The 21503-nt window shown below is 38.3% G+C and overlaps 1 protein-coding gene across 1 annotated transcript in view; it reads left to right on the plus strand.

The window, feature by feature from the left end:
- LOC110586413 (NXPE family member 4-like) overlaps window positions 1-9283 on the plus strand; it is a 20979-nt gene extending 11696 nt beyond the window's left edge. Inside the window, 3 exon segments of the mRNA XM_021696622.1 lie at window positions 3463-3669; window positions 7155-7660; window positions 9164-9283. Of these exon segments, the coding sequence (XP_021552297.1) occupies window positions 3463-3669; window positions 7155-7660; window positions 9164-9283 (833 nt within the window).
- The last annotated feature ends 12220 nt before the right edge of the window (window positions 9284-21503 follow it).

Raw genomic sequence — 21503 nt, forward strand, 5'->3', positions numbered from 1 at the left:
TTTTTTTTTTTTTTTTTGGTAACATATATTGCATTATTTGTTTCAGAGGTACAGGTCTGTGATTCAACAGTCTTGCACAATTCACAGCGCTCACCATAGCACAAACCCTCTCCAGTGTCTATCACCCAGCCACCCCATCCCTCCCACCCCACCCCCCACTCCAGCAACCCTCAGTTTGTTTCCTGAGATTAAGAATTCCTCATATCAGTGAGGTCATATGATACATGTCTTTCTCTGATTGACTTATTTCGCTCAGCATAACACCCTCCAGTTCCATCCACATCGTTGCAAATGACATGATCTCATTCCTTTTGATGGCTGCATAATATGCCATGGTATATATACACCACATCTTCTTTATCCATTCATCTGTTGATGGCTCTTTCCACAGTTTGGCTTAAATATTAGTATTCTTGATGTTATTCCATGGCTACCTTGGACTCTTCTTATGTATTTTTTTTATTTTTTAAATTTATTTTATGATGTTGAGGTATCTTTCTTCTATCCCTACTTTCTTGAGGGTTTTTATCAAGTAAGGATACTGTATTTTGTCAAGTGCTTTTTCTGTATCTATTGAAAGGATCATATCAAACTCAACACCCAAAAAACAAACAATCCAGTTAAGAAATGAGTAGAAGACATGAATAGACACTTTTCCAGAGAAGACATCCAGATGTCCAACAGACACAGAAAAAGATGCTCAACATCATTCATCATCAGGGAAATACAAATCAAAACCACAATGAGATACCACCCACACCTGTCAGAATGGCTAAAATTAACAAGTCAGGAAATAACAGGTGTTGGCAAGAATGTGGAGAAAAGGTAACTCTTTTGCACTGTTGGTGGGAATGTAAAGTAGTGCAGACACTCTGGAAAATAGTATGGAGGTTCCTCAGGAAGTTAAAAATAGAACTACCCTACAGCCCAGCAATTGCACTACTAGGTATTTATCCAAAGGATAAAAAAAAAATGCTGATTCTAAGGGGCACATGCAGCCCAATGCTTACAGCATTACTATCAATAATAACCAAATCATGGAAAGAGCCCAAATGTCCATTGATTGATGAATGAGTTAAGAAGATGTGGTGTGTGTGTATCTACATATAACATATATAACATACACACACACACACACACACACACTGGAATATTACTCAGTGATCAAAAAGAATGAAATCTTGGCATTTGCAACAATGTGGATGGAGCTAAAGGGTATTATGCTAAGCGAAATAAGTCAATCAAAGAAAGACAGACGTCATAGGATTTCACTCATATGTGGAATATAGGAAACAAAACAGATGAACATAGGGGAAGGGAAGGAAAAATAAGATAAAAACAGAGAGGGAGGCCAAACTATAGTTAAGAGACTTAACTATAGAGAAAAAACTGAGGGTTGCTGGAGGGGAGGTGTGGTGGGGGGAGGTATGGACTAAATAGGTGATGGGCATTAAGGAGGGCACTTGTTGGGGTGAGCACCGGGGGTTATATGTCAGTGATGAATCACTAAATTTTACTCCTGAAAATGCCCCCCCCCAAAAAAGAATTAGTATTTGTGCCATTCGGCTTGGGTGATTTCCACTATTCTGTCTTCCAGATTGCTGTTCCATTCTTTCATCTAATCCACTGTTGATTTACTCTAGTTTACTTTCCATTTCAGTTTGTATTCTTTAGCTCTGGTTCATTTTTACATTTTCTAACTCTTTGTTGAAGTTCTCCATTTGCCCATTTTGGTCAGCATCTTTATAACCATGACTTTGAACTCTTTATCAGGTACATTAGTTATCTCTGTTTCATTAGGGTTTTTTTTCTGGGGTTTTATTTTGCTTTTTCATTTGGAACATAATTCTTTGCTCCTTGTTTTGCTTGACTTTTTGTGGGGTTTTTTCTATGAATTAAGCTGAATAGGTACCTCTCTTAGTCTTAAAATAGTGGCCTTGTGTAGGAGCATCCCCTGTGTAAACTGTGTGCCTGGTGGTTTTGGTGGGATGGCTGGGGCTAGAGCAGGCATGGGTCCTGGGGTCTTCAGGGTGTTATTGATGAGATAGCTGGGCCTGGAATGGGCATGGGCCAGGGAATCCTGCTATGTCCATCCTTGCAAGATGGCTGAGTCTGGAGTTGGTGCATACCAGGGAGTTCATGGTCCACACCATGCCAGGGCTGCTTGGGCTACATGGGCAGATGGCTGTGTCAGGCATGGCCTGGGGAAATCCTGTGGCATGCCACTCTGGGGCCCCTTGGCAGGACAGATGGAGCTGGGGGGGGGCTGTGAAGGGGGGTTGGGACAGGGTGGTGCCCTTAGGGGCAGCTGGAGCTGACGTGAACTAGAGGCCCAGGACTTGCTAGGGCAGCCCTAGTAAGCTGGCTACAGCACCTGGACCCTGCTCCCATCCATGCTATTACAGTGGAGGGGGAATGTTAAAAAAAAAAAAAAGGCACTTGTCAGCATCTCCAACTCCAGAAAGTTTCAGTAGTTCCCCTACTTGCTTGGCAGATGATTCAGTGTGAGTAAATGGATTTCCTTCACTTATAGACTAGTTGCCTTTTAAATAGCTATTTTTTGCTGTGCCCCAGGACAAGCAAGTCTGTGCGTGGGCACCCCCATGATATCCCTCCCTAATGCAGGTTGCTGTGCTGGGGGTGGAGGTCCTATGGTTACCACGCCTCCATCTTTTTTACCCTCCTCTATGCAGTCCCTATATCACTTGTTGTGAAGCAGCTGTTCAATCAGCCCTCAGTTCTTCAGGGGGAATTGTTGTATATGTAGTGGTAGATTCAGTGTGTCCATAGGAGGAGGTGAGTTCAGGGTCTTCCTATGCTGCCATCCTGGACCCTATATTCAAAGAATTTACAGTTTGTTGGTGTCATTTAAGACACTATGACAAAGTGTGACAAACTTGGGGTAAAGTGGGCTAAAATGATAAAATAATTGAGTTTTTATTACTAAGCAAGAATTGGTAACTTTACTTTCATAGGAAGTCTTTTTTTTTTTTTTAAGATTTTATTTCTTTATTTTGACAGAGAGAGAGAGAGACAGTGAGAGCGGGAACACAAGCAGGGGGAGTGGGAGAGGGAGAAGCAGGTTTCCTCCTGAGGAGGGAGCCTGATGTGGGGCTCGATTCCAGGACCCCGGGATCAGGACCCGAGCTGAAGGCAGACACTTAACGACTGAGCCACTCAGGTGCCCCTCAAATATTTAAATCTTACCCAGAGGGTTCTTTTTGCAGGGGGAACAAGAGGAGAAAACGTGTTCTTATATTAAACATTAATGGGCACCATTTAGAAAATTCGTATCAGAGAAAAATTCTACTAAAAATAACTATTACATTAAGAGGATGATGCTTCAGTAGGGTTTTTCACCTCCGTTATGACCTATTAAGAGAATACTTAGAAAAGATAGTAGGCTCTTAATAAATACTGATGAATATGTGATATTTTAGATCTTGCTGATTTTTTTGGCAGGAAAAACAGTTACAATGAAAAAGAAATGCAAGTTTGGAGTGGCATCCACAATCCCTGGTGGACATGTCTGGAAAGAGACCTGGAATCCTGTCTCCTGTAGTTTGGCTCCAATCAAAATGAAAGAATACCTAAGAGGAAAATTCATATATCTAATGGGAGATTCCACGATCCGCCAGTGGATGGAATATTTCAAAAACAGTATCAACAGTATGCCTCAGTCTAAGATATTATTTATATCCCTTTCAGAAATTTACTTTTTATTTCAAGGAAACAATAGGAAATGCCTCTTCTTCATATTTCTTAATCACCAAAACTTTTTTTTTAAAGATTTTATTTATTTATTTGAGAGAGAGAATGAGAGAGAGAGAGAGCATGAGAGGGGGGAGGGTCAGAGGGAGAAGCAGACTCCCTGCCGAGCAGGAAGCCCGATGCGGGACTCGATCCCGGGACTCCAGGATCATGACCTGAGCCGAAGGCAGTCGCTTAACCAACTGAGCCACCCAGGCGCCCTTAATCACCAAAACTTTTTAAGATATCATTGTCTTTCCTTTAAAAAAATACATTCATCTGACTGGAAGGGAGCATGTGTAGGAAAGGTTATTACATCCCTATCCCAGTGCATACCTCAGTATGTAGCCAGCATGCTCACAAAATCATTGAAAGAGCTGAAAATAATGTAAAATTTTATATTGTCCATTTTCTACGGTTGGCATGATTATTAAGGGTGTGGATTCTAGATCCAGATCCTCTGGGAGCAAAATCTGGCTTCTCCATGTCCTATCTGGGTAATCTTGGGCAAGTTACATAACTACTGTCCCTCTAAGTTTCTTCATCTGTAAAACTGAGATGAAAATAGTACCCACATGGTAAAATGAAGTAATATATACAATGCCTTTAGAATTGTTTGTTACATAGGTAAGTCCTCTTTGGTGTAACCTATCATCCCTATTATCATTACATGAAAAGAGAGATTCCAGAAGCAAGACAATGACTTTGCATCAGTTAGAAATAATACTTAAAAGCATGGGCTGTGTTGTCTAATGTACATAGACTGTGCACTTAGAAGCTATGGCCTTTGGCGTGTTACTTATTTTCTGTGCCTCATTTTCCTCATCCAGCTACAAATAATATTATCTGGTGGTGGCTATGAAGACCAAATGAGATAATGGTTATAAAATACTTAACACAGTGCCCAGTGAACAAGAGCTACTGCAGCTGTATCCCATGTCCAAGTTGGGCTGGAATCCAGTGGCTAGAATCCTAGTCCAGTTGCTCTATTTACTAAACCAAGGATGCACCAGTAATAATAGAGAATTCACTAGTAGATCTTAGCACTCTTCACTGGCAAACTGTGACTGCCTGCCTACTGGGTCCTGGGTCCTGGCTGTCATCACTGAGAATAGTGCGCCTTCTGTGGCTCCATTATGACCTTTCTGACATGATGCCACTCTTGTGATCTCAAACTTAGAAGGTCAGCTGATCCTCCCAATAAAAAGAGAAAATAGGGGACTTGGCTCCAAGAAATAGGTAGAATTCCCAACAAAAGGGGGAGAGTTGTAAACTATGACCTCTGAACTCCTCCAAACCTCAGTTTCCTCATCTATAAAATTCAGGGTTCGATGGTAATCTTTAGCATCACTTTCTATAACAGTGGGTCTCTTAGGCTATAGAAAGTACAGAATTTAATGAGTTACTTCCTTCTTTGTCTAACCTTTTAAATTGTAGCAAAATGTCTGTTGCACATTTTCTTAAAAGTTAAATTTTATAGCAGGCTTTGGAAAAGGAAATTGAAGTAAATTAGAAGCAGAATGAAGACAATGATACTGCCATTTTCCTTCAACCACTGCTCCAGTGTCTATTTTCAAACGCCGTGGGTGAAAACTTTAAATGTAGCCCTTTACTTCAAAGATGGCACTTGTTACAAAGCATTAATAATCCTTTTCTACATATTTTCCTCAGAACTTCTAACTACAAAGCAGCTGGCCCTGATAGTCTGATAAAGGCCTAATTTATATGATGAAAAGTGGAAGGACTTCATTTTATTCTATTCGTATTATACTCATATTTTCATGGGTTCTAAGATTGAGTAGACGGTTTTCATAAGAATTGGGAGCAGCTTCAAATTGAGGTGCAGATTCTGTCACTAGCTCTGTAATCTTGAGCAGGTCATTTCATCTCTTGATTTTCTACAACATGACGTGTGTGTGTGTGTGTGTGTGTGTGTGTATAGCAGTTGGTTTCACTTTCCACAGTTTGAGTTACTGTCAACGACAGTCTGGAAGCAGATCATCCTCCTGACATATTGTCAGAAGGTCAATAGTAGCCTCAGTCTGTGTCACAGTGCCTACATCATTCACTTCACTTCATCTCATCATGTAGGCATTTTATCATCTCACATCATCACAGAAAAAGGATGTGTCCCATACAAGAAGATATTTTGAGAGAGATCACATTTACATAACTTTATTGCAGTATATCGTTATAATTGTTCTATTTTATTTTCATTGTTAATCTCTTACTCTGATTTATAAATTAAACTTTATCATAAGTATGTATGTATAGGAAAAAACATTGTATGTGTGTATATATATATGTTTTTTCCTATACATACATACTTATGATAAAGTATGTATGTATAGGAAATGGAGCCACCCTAAATATATATACACCCTATACATATATATATACCCTCTATATACACACACACACCATATATATATATAGTGTGTGTGTGTGTATATGTATATGTGTGTGTGTGTGTGTGTATATATATATATATATATATATATATATATATTGCTACCTGCACTTTCAGACATCCACTGGGGCTCTTAGAATGTATCCTGAATGGATAAGGGGGACTACTGTGTGTGTGTGTGTGTGTGTGTGTGTGTAGAGGGAGAGGAGCATGATTTGAGGTGTATGAATATATCTAAATAAATGCTTTGTAAACTATGAAGCCCTTCACAAATGAATAGTAATACTATTATAGATGAGATGCTCAGTAACATTCTAAGCATATGAAAAGGAAACACAAAAGTATAGAATATAATTCCAGGGATGCCTGAGTGGCTCAGGTCATGATCCCAGGGTCCTGGGATGGAGTCCCCCATTGGGCTTCCTGCTCAGGGGGGAGGCCTGCTTCTCCCTCTGCCTGCCCCTCCTCTTGCTTGTGCTCACTCACTCACTCTCTCTGATAAATGAATAAAATCTTAAATATAAATATATATATATTATAAATATATATAAATATATATAAATATATATATATTTATATATATATAATTCCAGTCTTAAGGAAACTTAGAGTATTTGGAGAAATAGGTTTACTCGGTTTTTTTAAAATGTAAAAACACTAATTAGTACTTTCTCTATCCTCAAGCTTAATCTACAGCTCACAAGATGTACAAAAATAATACCTAAAAAGTTAACTACATCATGCTCCAATGAAGTTACTTCAGTGATTACCATCCCCAGTCAATTTGCTTCTACATGATTCTACAAGGGAGCATATATAACTCCTTATCTGTAGAACACTTTGGATTGTTCAAATAATTTTCACAACTGTTCCTTCATTTAAGCCTATAATCAGTCATGATTAACTTATTGTAAACACCAAACCTTTTCTTCTGTCTTTATGATCTTTATAACTTTATACTTGTTTCATTTTGGGATTGCCTATTTGTCATCAGCACTGAAGTCAGTGGATCTACATGAATCTGGAAAACTTCAACACCAACTTGCTGTGGACTTGGACGAGAATATCAACATCCAGTGGCAAAAACATGGTTACCCTTTGGTTGGCTCATTGAGCTATTCAGTGAAAGAAATTGAGTACATCGCACAAGTCATTGACAGAACCGGAGGAGGAAAAAACATAATCATTGTAATTTCTCTGGGCCAGCATTTCAGACCCTTCCCCATTGATGTTTTTATCCGAAGGACCCTCAATATCCACAAAGCTGTTCAGCGTCTTCTTCTGAGAAGCCCAGACACTATGGTTATTATCAAGACAGAAAACATCAGGGAGATGCACGGTGATGTGGAAAGATTCAGTGACTTTCATGGTTATGTCCAGTATCTTGCCATTAAGGATATTTTTCAAGACCCCAATGTGGGCATCATTGATGCCTGGGATATAACAATTGCATATGGCACAAATAATGTCCACCCACCTCAATCTGTAGTCAGAAATCAAGTTAGGGGCGCCTGGGTGGCTCAGATGGTTAAGCGTCTGCCTTCGGCTCAGGTCATGATCCCAGGGTCCTGGGATCGAGTCCCGCATCGGGCTCTCCGCTCAGCGGGGAGCCTGCTTCTCCCTCTGACCCTCTCCCCTCTCATGCTGTTTCTCTCTCGCTCACTCTCTAAAAAATAAATAAAATCTTAAAAAAAAAAAAAAGAAATCAAGGTAGTATATTGCTAAACTATATTTGCTAGATAACACCTCTGAAATCCATTCACTTAATTAAAAACATTTATAAAGTGTTTGCTATCATGCCAGTTCCTGTGTTTGGCTCTGAACTCCCAATTAGCATGAGAGAATCTGCACTATGGCTAATCCATAAACCACCAATTCAACCAAATAAATTATTTCTAATTGGGCCTCCACTTAAGAATAAAAACTAAAAGTGCCCATGAAAAGGACCTACACTTCTTGATCAGAGTCCTGCTACTCTTCACAAATGAGAAGTCAAGACACCTAATGGTTAAAAGTTGTCTCTGATTCGTGGAAATCCAGTGCAATAAAGTTATTTTAAAATATTTGGAGAAAGCGGTCCCATTTTCTTGTTTCTGCTGCTAAAGACAAGCTCAAGATGATTTCCAAGTGGCAAGAGAAGTCCTGTAAGGCAGTTCTCCATGTCTGCAGTCCTAGAGGAGCAACAAAGTTCTAAGCAAGGCTCCCTGGATACCGAAAACCTCTGACTTTTCTCTCCCTGTAAGAACTCCCACTGCTGGAAGCTAATCTGATTTGATAGAATTTATCCTCCAGGAATATAGAACAATACAGGTAAAGACACAGTTCCCTAGAATTCAAGAAGCTGAGCTTCAGTCCTTTTGTTGACAGTAATTTTACAACTTTGAATAAAGCACTTCAGACCTCTGGGCCTATTTCCCAACTTAAGGAATCAGTCTAAGACGAGATTTTTTTCAAACCTTGCTCTGTGCAGATCTGGGTGCTGTAGGTGGTACTTCAGGTATCGCCCGCAGGGCAGGACTTAGAACAGGTGCCTGGTGGGCAGGGTACAAGTTCTGCCGCACCATTTCAGCCAAGCTATCAGCCAGGTTAACTTATAGGTGTGTTGAACTTGTGGGAGGGCTTTTGATTTGAAGAAAGCTCCACTGCTTAAAACATGTTGGAAAATCGTGGATAATCAACAACATTGGTTTCTCTAATCTACACATGTAGGTTAACATTTTAACCTCTTTCTCTTGCATTTTAACAGACCTTCCCAAAACTTGACCAAACAAGAATTATTGATAGAATTTCAGTTGAAAGGGGCAGTATAATTATTATAAAACAATTTGGCATCCTATTCTTCCTTAATTTTTCACTCTAAACCATGCCCCAGATACCACTGGGCCTCTGGCCTACTCTTGATGCTTCTAAGAAAGAACAATTATAATAGAAACATAATCTATTTACGCAGTTTCCTCTGGGTAAGGGATAATTTTCTACTTATTTGCCATGTTCATGGTTCAGTGCCCAGTAAACACTGAGATGGTCAAAAAATATTATGTGCCAGGAACTGTTCTAGTCTTTAGAGATAAAGTGGTCAAAAAGACACATGAATTCTCTGCCATCAAAGAATTTACACTGTAATGAAAAAGATAAAGATATAAATTCCAACCTGCTAAAGTAGTATCAACAAAGTATATGATGTAATATAGTGGACAGTGATGGCATGCTGGTGATGGAGGTGACAAGTATAGTTGAGAAGGCATCCCAGAGAGGAAGGCATTTCAAATGAGATCAAACTAGTGGAAAGGAGTCATCCATGAGAGAAAGCAGGCACAGAAAAAAATGACAATTGCAAAACCTCTGAGATATGATGGGGCTTGGTTTATTTAAGGAACAGGAGATCATTATGCCTGGAGTATTGTCAATGCAGGAAATATGGAGGGAGAAATTAGAGGAAGGCAGGGGCCAGATCATGTATGGCCTGTGTAGCCTATGGCAAGGAGTTTGAATTTTATCCTAATTACAATGGGAAGGCAGTCGAGGGAGGAGAAAATAGAAGGAGCGGAAGAATAAGAGGAGGAGAATGCAAGGGAGGGAGGGACTGGTTACCTGAACCTGGGCATCACTATAGACTCTTGTCGTTGCTAAGGTCAGAATGAACAAGAGTTGTGAAACCAAGCAAACCCAGCACAGCATGTGTTGTTCTGTTAATGAAGTGACTTTCCATGACCACTCTTCATTGGGGGGGGGAATGGATAAGGGGTATTGGAGGTCTTGCTAAAGGGACAGATTTTTTAAAAAGACACAGAGGGCTATAATTTTAGAACAGAGACTAAAAATTAGAATGTGTCCTACAGTTTTTAAGAAAAGAAAGAGAAATATGTTTTTATATATCCCAAGAGATGTATAAATGTATAAATCCTAAGAGAAAGTATAGGCTCAGATAGGGTAATACATTCAGAATAGCTCTCAGAAGTTAGCACTTCTGGTTCTTCCAAAAACTGAATCATCATAAACACAGAAGTAACGGCCTCTATGTCTCCTTGACATTTGGTGTGGTCATTTTCCATCTGAGATGATTGCCAAGTGTGTACGCCGCAAATGCAAGTTGGTTTTCTAACAGGAGGAAAAAGTGAAAACACCTGGCACTCAGCCTTTTGGGCAGGATGGATTCTTACAGATGGATAAATACTCCTAAAAGAAACAAAGAGGTAAATATTTCCAAGGAAAACCATTATCAAGAGGCAATGATGTTAAAAAATATACTGAGAAGAAACTAAGAAGGTGAGTGTTTTTTAATTACATAAATGAGGATCTTGCCAAGGAGAATGTTTCAAAAACTGGTATATTCTATGTACCAGGTATTGCTGAATTCCTGCAGTTATGATTTCTCGTCATTGTATCACTCTGGATCCAATTAGAAGGTAGAAACCACACTGTAGGGCGCCTGGGTGGCTCAGTTGGTTAAGCGACTGCCTTCGGCTCAGGTCATGATCCTGGAGTCCCTGGATCGAGTCCCGCATCGGGCTCCCTGCTTGGCAGGGAGTCTGCTTCTCCCTCTGGCCCTCTTCCCTCTCGTGCTCTCTGTCTCTCATTCTCTCTCTCTCAAATAAATAAATAAAATCTTAAAAAAAAAAAAAAAAGAAGGGAGAAACCACACTGTGAACTAAACCAAGGAAGTCTCATAGAATTATTAAACCCTTGATAAAGGAGTGATTGTAATATATAAGGAAACCATATGGTACACTTACGGTAGAGGGAGGGAATCCAAGGAAGGAGCAACGTGGAAGGGGCCCTCCCAAGGCAAAGGGTCAGACCGTGTTGGTGAAAGTCGCAGAGGTTGATGGTTGGCCCAGGCCACAGCTGGTGTGCAGTTGCTGGGCAAGCAAAAAACATCCTCTGTGGTGTGGGCAGGGTGCAGGTGATTGGCAAGCAGGGGCACGGGCATGCCGAGGGGGCGGGGACTTGGGACGCAGGCAAACTCTGCAGGAGGCCTGCCGAGGGAATGGGTGCCCAAGCAAACAGGAGGCCTTCACAGGCAGGAAGATTTGTAGTGACTTTTCCCTGTTGCAAAGGCCAGGGAAGATTATCACTAGTCCAGGACAAGGCTGCAAGGTCACCAAATGATGGACAGGTTAGACGGGAGGAGCTCCACCAGATAGCCCCATACCCACAACACCAACCCACTGCAGAGCCACTGGACATAGCAGCATAGCTCCTTCCTCCTCTAATGTCCCTCCAGTGCCCTCTACTGAGAACGTTTGACAATGTGCAGGAGAGATGCTTAAGAGAATTCGGTCCATTATTTCAGAGAACATATTGAAGGGTGAGTTTGGAGCTGAGAGACAATAAGTTAACTGTTATAGTCATCAGCCTACTCCTTTTTACTGGGTAGTTTCTCTAGGAAACAAGACCATGCTCTAATAATACTCTACATCTTTAAAAAAAAAATTTAAAACCTATATCTAAAAAACTCTATAGATCCCTGATATTACATTTCTCTTCAGTTACTGTCACACATCTCCCCCTTGAACAAAACCTTCTTGAAAATATGATTCTATATTCACTGTCCTCATTGCCTCCTATTCTCTGTTACAACACATTCCACGTTGGCTTATGTTCTCTGCTGCGCCTGTTAGGGTCACCTTTGTGTTGTCAAATATAATGGCCACTTGTCTGTGTTCATCCAATTCAGCCTCTCGGTGGCATTTAAGTGGAATATGCCTTCTTTATTTAGACCCTCACTTTCCTTTGTGTGACATGACTCTTTCAGTGTTTTCCTCTTGCCTGCCTAGAGACTTCTTCCCCCTCTCCTTTGGCCATTCTACCTCTGCTACTTGGCCTCTAAATTTGGAATACCCTGGGGTTCAATCGTATTCACCTGCTTTGCTCTGTAGTCTCATTCTGGGTGATATCCACCCTTTGGTTTAAATACCGCCTATAGTTTCACTGACTTCTAAATATTTGTCTCCAACTCTGATCTCTCTATTGCATTTAGGAATTGCATATCCAATTGCCTACTTAACTCTCTATGTTCCTGTCTAGGCGGTATCTCAAACTCACCATGATGAAAGTAGAATTCTTGATTTATATTCCAAAACGCATTTGTCCCTAGTCTTCTCCAATTCAAAAAATGTTAGCAAGACCCAAACAGTAGTCAGGAGCTATCCTTATTCATCCATTTCTTTCCAAGTCCTGCCATATTTTCTTATATGTAGACAATGTGTCTCCTCTACTTTCATTCCTACCATCCTGATTCAGGCTATACCTCCTCTCTCCTGGAGGTAGGCAACAACTGGTCTTTCTGCTTATAATCTTGAAACCTCTGTAAGGCATTCTCTACACAGCAGCCAGACTGATCTTTTGAAACTGCAAATTGGATTGTTTCACACCCTTAGATAAAAAATCTTTCAGTGGATTCTAAATCCAGCCTCAGGGCAAGTGTCTCCTAAGAGATAATTCTTCCTGACCACACAGTCTAGATGTAGGTCCCTCCATCTCTCTATTATTTAATTACTTTATCATGTTCCCTTTTTATGTGACTGTGTATCACTATCCAAGATGATCTCATTAAGTTAGTTTTACATGTGATTTTTACCTGTTCTACTTAATGCTAGATTCTAAGCTCCCTAACTGTGAGGGTCTTGTGTTGCTCACTAGATGTTTTATCCACAGCATCTAGAAAATGCCCAGAATATATTGGTTCAATCTGTACATGTTGGATGAAATAAAGGCTCCTCTTAAATTTTCCAGGGAGAAAGCTAGATGCAACAGTGGCTACCAGTCACCTATTTGGAATTACAGAGCTCTTTATGTGTAGAATGGCATGGCATGTAGTAAGGACATGTTCTCTCTCAGGAGAACATATCCATGATTATTACAGAAAGACTCCAAGACTCATCAAGTCTGCAAAAGCCCATGAGATGTGTATCACAAAATATTTTCATGTTATGACTCAGAAATGAAAAATTTAGGGACAAAAATTGTAGTTTTCATTATTACCTATTGATGACTGAAGCTTTAAAAGAGAACAGAGAGTATGGACACATGTTAATAGTTGTATCTTTGTGTTGCCAGGAAAGATTTGCTCTTTTGGAACATGAACAATGATACTGATCCACCTGGCTCCTGCAAAGGGCTTGGCACACAGAAAAACAAGGAAGAAAAAGATTTGGTCTCTGACCAGAAAGTATTTATAATCCAACTAAAGAGATAAACTTGTATAGAAATAACTTAGAAATGAAACCAGGGGTCTGCCTGCATAGCCTAAACTTCTAGATCTCATACTAAATTAGGCTCTAAAAGTATCCCTTTGATGGGTTTCGCACTTCCAGAACAAGGTAAGGATCATGTTGACTATATATTCCTGCCTTAAATCCATCATCCAAGCTGTTCCTTTTTAATGGGAAGAAAACCCTTCCTAGCATTCTCTAATTAAAGAGAACTGTCCTTCAACTCCCAGATCTATATAGGTATACTCAACCACTCCCTCTCCTGTTGTGCACTCATGGCACTATTTTCGTATGGCTGTAATGTAATATTGTATTAGAAATAATTCTACCTGTGTCTGATAACATAGATAACACTGAAACTAAATTACATATTTCACGAGGACAGGGAATATACCTTTATCACTTACAAAGTTTCAGAGCCAGAGTTTCAGAGCTGAGAGACCATCCATGGATTCCCAGTTCTTTCCAAGTCTGCAACTGCAGGCAATGCAGTACATGATTGAGACTAAATGAGTGATTAAATAAGTAACTTATATGACTCATGGGGATAAACTGTCAGATAAAGCTTCCCTAGAGATAAAGGATTAATGACAGGAAATATGACTCCCTCTCTTACTTGCCTTCAACTGTACTGCCCTCTATATTAAACATCTGTTGTTTCTGCCCTGACCAATACTCCCCCCTTCTAGTAACAGAGCCCCTCTTTTCCTAGAGAACTGCACTTACTCCACTTTATATCATACTAATGGAACTGTCAACCATGTGGTTCTGCCTCTCTTTGGATCTTACTCATCCACTAAAGCACTCTCCCCCACGCTTAAGTGGTTGGTCCTAGAAGAGTCTATCGGGATTGTTATTTTTGGAGTTCTTTCTGTGACCTATAAATTCTGGATCTCTCACTGAGAGATCCTGAACACTGAAGACCATGTATGGCTTAAGCTTCTTGGGACTACAGTGTGAAAAGGATCAGTCTGAGAATGGATCCAAGGAAAGAGGACAGTAGACCCTAGAGGCTTAGAGAGTTGGCTTACCTTATTTGACCCCCTAGATGAGTCATTCAGTTTCCTTTCTCTTTTTCCTTCAGCTGTCACGGAAACTACTAGCATGAGTTGGAAACTACAACTGGAAGAGTCCTGGATAATGTGTTTCTGTAAGGTCAACTTGCCCCTGGAGAGTAATAAATAGAGATTGCAGATGCAGTTGTAAAAGTCATTACAAACCATAGAAAATTAGCAGAATTCAACAGTCCTAGGATCTGTGATTGATACTGAAAAAAAATTTTCTGGATACCCTGATGGGCAATAGTTGAAATGATAGTATTTCTGTCTTTTGCTGTGAATCTTCTTGAAGTAAGGTGGACACAAAGAGTTTGTATGGAGACTGAATGGTTTTATTTCACATATTTCTCCCGAAACAAATAATGAAAGAAACAGATTAAAGGAACTACCAAGTGCCTGCATATGTTTTTACACTTAATCCTCACAAACCCTAAGAAATTTGTGCTATTAATATCCCACTTTATAGATGACTAAATTCTGCCTGTAGATGAGTAGAAAGTTAAAAAATTGTCCAGGATCCTAAAGCCAGTCTATGAGAAACTTTTGTTTATCAGTATCTAGTGATAAAAGATAAACAAGTAACTCACAATATAAAGGAATAACAAGATGTTAACAGTAGAAAGTAGGAAGCTGATGATAAATAAGAAAACCTATGGAATTTATTCAAAATGGTGGACTTGGCACACACTGTAGCCTTCCCTCTAAAATAAGTCCACAGAAATGTCTGGAAGGAGATTTATAAAACTTCATTACCACGACAGAAAAGAAGAATTTCCTTAAAACAGAGAATGTGAAAAAATCCAAAGACTAATATCAGAAGGGATGAGATTAAACTTGAAAAGTCCAGTCCAAGATGAATTTGTGTCTGGACTGCCACAAAAGTTTCATATGCCAGGATCAGGAGAGAGCCCTGAGAAGATTGTAGTCTCATAAGTGTGCAATAGCATTATATCTAAAAACCAATGTGTATACCTTAATTTAAAAATAATTTATTGCTAATTTTCCAATAAATCATAATCACTGATCATGATTACCATAACAAATATGATAATGAAAAAGTTTGAAATATTGCAAGAATTACCAAAACGTGACAGAGACACAAGGTGGGCAAATGCTATTGAAAAAAAAAAAAATGGCACCAATAGATTGCTTGATGCAAGGTTGCTACAAACCATCAATCTGTAAAACAAAGCAAAACAAAAATGCAGTACCTGCAAAGCACAATAAAGTAAGGTATGTCTCTATAAGTAGGCCAGTAGTGAATCTCAAATTCAAAGATGAATATATAACCAAAACTTACCAATCATTTGAAAAAGGTGAATATTTGAAAGAAAAAGCATCAAGCACAACAATGAGAAGAAATTTGCAAGTCAAGGACACATTAGGTTACATAGGACATAAAATATAATTCGTCTCTGGAGTGACATGAGAAGATATTGCAGCCATACTTAGAGTTAGCTAGATGTTTGCTAAACTAAATGTGTGATAGATGAAATAAAGGAAAACTTGAAGGACACACTGAGAATCAAAACAAAAACACACTGGCTAAGATGAAATATTAATTCAAGAATTCATCCAGAATATAGAATAAAACAAAAATGAGATCAAAATTGTGAAAGGAAAGTTAGCAGGTATTAGTTCTCAGATTTAAAGGGTCATGAGCCATTAAAAGTGCCAAGCAAGATAAAAAGATTTGCATAAATTTCATAAGACCAAGGATGAAGAGAAAATTTTTAAAAATTCCAGAAGGATATTAACTTTGATATCTGATATTTCATCAGCCACATTAGATGCAAGAAGAAAATAGAACAGTGTCTTCAAAGCTATGAGACAAATATTTTTCATCTTATAATTCTATACCACATAAACTTAACTATTTGTGGGGGCAAAACAAAAACCTGTTCAGTGTTATGCTGGCCCTTTCTGAAATCACTAAAGATTTTACAAGATGAGAAATCACTTTAGTAGAAAGGAGTAGATTTTAGAAATAATATTGTTGAGGAAAAAAAGAACACAACATTGCTGTAATTGTGAGCTAATATGTAATATATAAAATATTTTTTAATTTAAACTCAATTAGCCAATGTATAGTACATCATTAGTTTTTGATATAATGTTCAGTGATTCATTGGTTGTATATAACACCCCGTGCTCATCATATCACGTGCCCTCCTTATTGCCCATCACCCAGTTACCCCATCCCCCCCCACCTCCCTTTCCGCAACCCTCAGTTTGTTTCCCGGAGTCAAGAGTCTCATATGTAAAACTTATTCTTAAGCATAAAGATTAGTATTATGGGTGATAGTAGTTGATAATCGCTGAGTTTTAAAAAGTGCAAAACACAGTTCTAAATATTATACATGTATTAATTCATTTAATCTTCCTAACAATCCTGTGAGCTATACACCTGGAAAATGATAATACTGAGGCATAGAAAAGTTGAATAACTTGCCATTTGTCACAGAGCTAGGAGGTGGTAGAGCCAGGATGTGAACCTATAAATAACACTGAGATTCCAGACGATATTAACATGTGTTATGTACTAACTGAACTGTGTCCTTCCCAATTCATATGTTGAAGTCCCAACCCTCAGTACTTCAGAATATAAACATATTTGGAAATAAGGTCTTTAAAGAGGTTATTAAGTTAAGATGAGGACTTTTGTGTAGGGCATTCCAATAGAACTGCTGTCCTCGTAGGAAAAGGAAGACATACCAGGGAGGCACATGAACAGAGGAAAGCATGTGAGGACACCGCAAGGAGGGCACCATTTGCAAGCCAAAGAGAGGGACCTCAGAAGAAACCAGACTTGCCAACGTTATGATCTTGGATTTACAGCCTCCAGAACTGTGAGAAAATACATTTCTGTTGTTTACACCACTCAGGCTGTAGTATTTTGTTATGGTAGCTCTAGCAAACTAATACTGATTTGAGTGATAACAGTGTAGCAATAGAAAAATTTTACATGCTAGTAAATTCTAGATGCATCTTTTAAAGTAGCAATTTAAGCTTACTGGTTTTTTTTAATTAAGAGCAACTCATAAAGAAATATCTAATTTTAAACCAGAAAAGGCAAAAATGTAACAAAGGAAACACATTTTAAAAAAAGAAAATGAGAAGAAAGAAACCAAGAAAGACCTGGAAATTGGATTTACAAAGTACGATGGTAGAAAGAAGTCCGTATGTATCAGTGATCATACTATATTTAAGAGTAAAATTCCTAATCAAAAGACCGTTCAGGTTAAAATAAAAAACTAAGCATACACTTAACATGCAACCCAGGAATTGCCTTCCTGGACATTTATCTCAGAGAAAGGAAAATTTATGTTCGCATAAAAACCTGTACACAATTGTTCATAGCAGCTTTATTTGCTATACACCAAACTTGGAAACAATTAAATGTTCCTCAGTAGGTGAATGGTCATGCAAACTGCAGTACATCCATACAATGGAATGCTATTGGCAATACAAAGTGTTATATATATGCAACTGATAATTTATTGAAAACTACCCCTGAAACTAATGATGTACTATCAGTTGGCTAATTGAATTTAAATTAAAAAAAATACGAAGGAGCAATCTATTGGTATATACAACAGCTTGGATGGATCTCTATGCTATATATAAGTGAAAAAGCCAATCTCAAAATATCATATACGGTATAATTCCATTTATGTAACATCTTTGAAATGACAAAATTATAGACAGAATAGATTCATGATTACCAGAAGTTAGGAATGGTGGGAGAGCAGGATGGGTGTGACTACAAAGGGCTAGATGAGGGAGATGTTTGTAGTAATGGAACAGTTCTGTATCTTGGTTTGTAGTGGTAGTTACACAAATTTATATATGGGATAAAATGATAGAGATCTATACCCATGCATTGTACCAATGTCAAATTCCTGGTTTTGATCTTGTACTATATAGTTATGTAAATTGTAACCATTGGGGAAAACTAGATGACGAGCACAGAGAATCTCTCTGTACTATCTTTGCAACTTCCTGTGAATCTGAATCTTAAGTGCAAGGCACTGTTCTAAATATTGTAATGTATTAATTTAATCCTCATCGCAATCTTATGAGCTGCATACCTGGAAACTAATCATAGTAAGGCACTGATAAATTGGGTGGTTTTTTTTTTCCCCTGCACAGTGAACAATGGCACTTGGTAAACATGTAAAAAAACATTTCTTCATTGAATAAATGCCATTAGACAATTATAATATTGAATAATTAGAGGGATTAAAAAGTTGAAATAAATACTAGATAAAATAATATATACAGAAGGAGATAATGGGAGCCAAGCATTTCTTTGCATAAAGGGAGCAGCAAAAATAAAGATCAATTTTAAGATTTGTTCAATATGCATATTAAAATTTTTAATTCATAAAGTGGATATACATACCTCTATATATGATTAAACTTCCAAAACTATAAAGGGGAGGGAAAGAGAAAAAGTATAATCATCAAAATATAAGAAGATAAGCCACAGAGTGGCAGAAAATATTTTCAAAAGACATATGCGTGTTATCCAAAATATACAAATAATTCTTAAAATTCAACAATAAGAAAACACAAAAAATTGGGCAAAAGACTTGAACATTTGCCTCACTAAAGATATACAAATGGCAAATAAGCATATGAAAAGATGCTCAACCTCCTATATTAGGAAACTGAAAATTATAACAAGAATGAGATATCACAACATACTATTAGAATGGCCAAAATCCAAAACATTGGCCATACCAAATGCTGGGGAGGATGTGGAGCAACAGGAACTCTCATTCATTGCTGGTCAGAATGCAAGATGGTACAGCCACTTTGGAAAATAGTTCAGTAGTTACTTAGAAGACTAAACATCCTCTTACCATATGATCTAGCAATTATGCTCCTTGATATTTCCCCAAATGATCTGAAAACTTATGTCCACACAAAAACCTGCACATGGATGGTTGTAATGGCTTTATTCATAATTGCCAAAACTTGGAAGCAACCAAGATGTCCTTCAGCTGGTGAATGGATAAACTGTGGTACATCCAGACACTAAAATTTTATTCAGAGCTGAAAAGAAATGAGCTATCAAACCATGACAAGACATGGAGGAACCTTAAGTGCATAATACTGTTAAGTGGAAGAAGCCAGTCTGAAAAGGCTACATACTATACAATTCCAACTACATGACTTTCTGGAAAAGGCATAATGAGGCAGTAAAAAAAAAAAAAAAAATCAATGGTTACTAGGAGTTAGGAAGGACGAATAGGTGAAGCACAGGGGATATTTAAGGCAGTGAAACTATTTTACATGATAGTATAATTGTGAGTACATATTGTTATACATTTGTCAAAACCCAGAGAATGTATGATTCCCAAAATGAACTTAACATAAACTGTGGACTTTGGATGATAATCATGTGTCCATGTAGGTTCATTGATTGTAACAAATGTGCCACTCCACTGCATGATGTTGACAGGAGAGACTGTGAATGGGGGGGGTGAGGGAGGATGGGGCATATGGGAAATCTCTGTACTTTCCAATCAGTTTTGTGAACCTAAAAATGCTCTTAAAGTCTATTTTAAAAAGAAAAGTAATCATTTCAGTAAGAGGACAGGAAAGAAGGGTGTGGGGGGTGGGGAGGAAGAACATGGTAAATATAAAGCAAAAAAAGAAGATGGTAGAAATAAATTCAAACATATCCATAATCAAAGTGACTTTAAGTGGACCAAATTCTTCTTAATGTTAAACATCAGTGATTTACAAATTAGAATTTAAAAAATTTAAATCCCTCTTTAAGCTGTTCAAAAGATACATCTAAAATATAATGACACAGAAAGGTTGAAGGTCGAGGAATGGGAAAATAGTAAATATAAACAAAAGGGATGCTGTAATATCAATTTTAATATAAAACAACTCTTGGGAGAGCATAATGACTAATTAATTTTTCTATTCCATAACAGCTTCTTCTACTTAGACCATATTCCTGGATCAAGAACCAAGAGTAGTACATCTCCATTCTGAATCTGGCACCGAGTCACCAGAAGAGTATATTGTCCTCAGGGAATGTCTAGGCATAGGAATACCATGCCTGGGAAGGCAAATAAACCTCTGAGGAGGATGAGATGTTCTAAGAATAAGTTTGTTAATGCCATAAAGATTCTAACCATAGGACAACTAGATTATGAAATTCTTAAGATCAAGGATAATGTTTTATTATTCATGTTTGAATCACTAGCACTTAAAACATTAAAAGTATAAGACAAATGTTGGGTGAATAAATGAGTGAATCAATGTATCATGTACATTGTATATTATAATAATTTAGTTCTTCGTTATCATGCACATACCTGAATTATCAATACCGTAAATGTTGCTTACTTTATGCCAAAGGCCTATAACATGCAAAGGGAATGTCGGGATATCAGAATGCTCAGATAAACCCTGTCCTGGCTTCTCATGCTCCCTTGTGAAGACTTTTCTACTGTCACCTCCCAGCCTATGGTGTATTTCTACCACCTCTTTTCTTGCATAGCCTTTCCTTTATAGCTGTGATTCTCAAAGTGTGGTCCACAGACATACAGTCCACGTGCCAGCCCATTGACTGCTTTTACTGGTCCTCATCAAGATATATACAGAAATTGAGAGTAAGCATTTGAAACATTCTAGACAGTTTCAATTACCATGACAGTTATGCAGATTTTTATTGTATTTTCCAAAGTCATGGTAGCTGACAGTTTGGAAATAAGTAAATAACTTGTCTTTCAGCACAGATAGTTCAAGAGGCCTTGTGCCAGGGCTGTTGGCTGAATATAAGTCACTTGGGATCTTTGAAACTAAATCTTAGGAATTGGCACAGGGTTTAGGCATCCAGGCATAAAAAGACTGATGAAGTTGGAGTTCTGTTTCAGAGCTAATGTGATAGTCACATGACAAAACCGAAGGTGTTAGGTGGGAAGGGCCTGAAGCATAGAAGAGCCCCCTCAGCAGATAGATGAATTGTACCCCCTTTCTCTATACCACAGAGCAAATAGTCCTTCCTGTTTTATTATTTGAACCACCCACCATTTCTCAACAACC

The sequence above is a fragment of the Neomonachus schauinslandi genome, chromosome 11 (genome assembly GCF_002201575.2).
Source record: "Neomonachus schauinslandi chromosome 11, ASM220157v2, whole genome shotgun sequence".
NCBI classification, from domain to species: domain Eukaryota; kingdom Metazoa; phylum Chordata; class Mammalia; order Carnivora; family Phocidae; genus Neomonachus; species Neomonachus schauinslandi.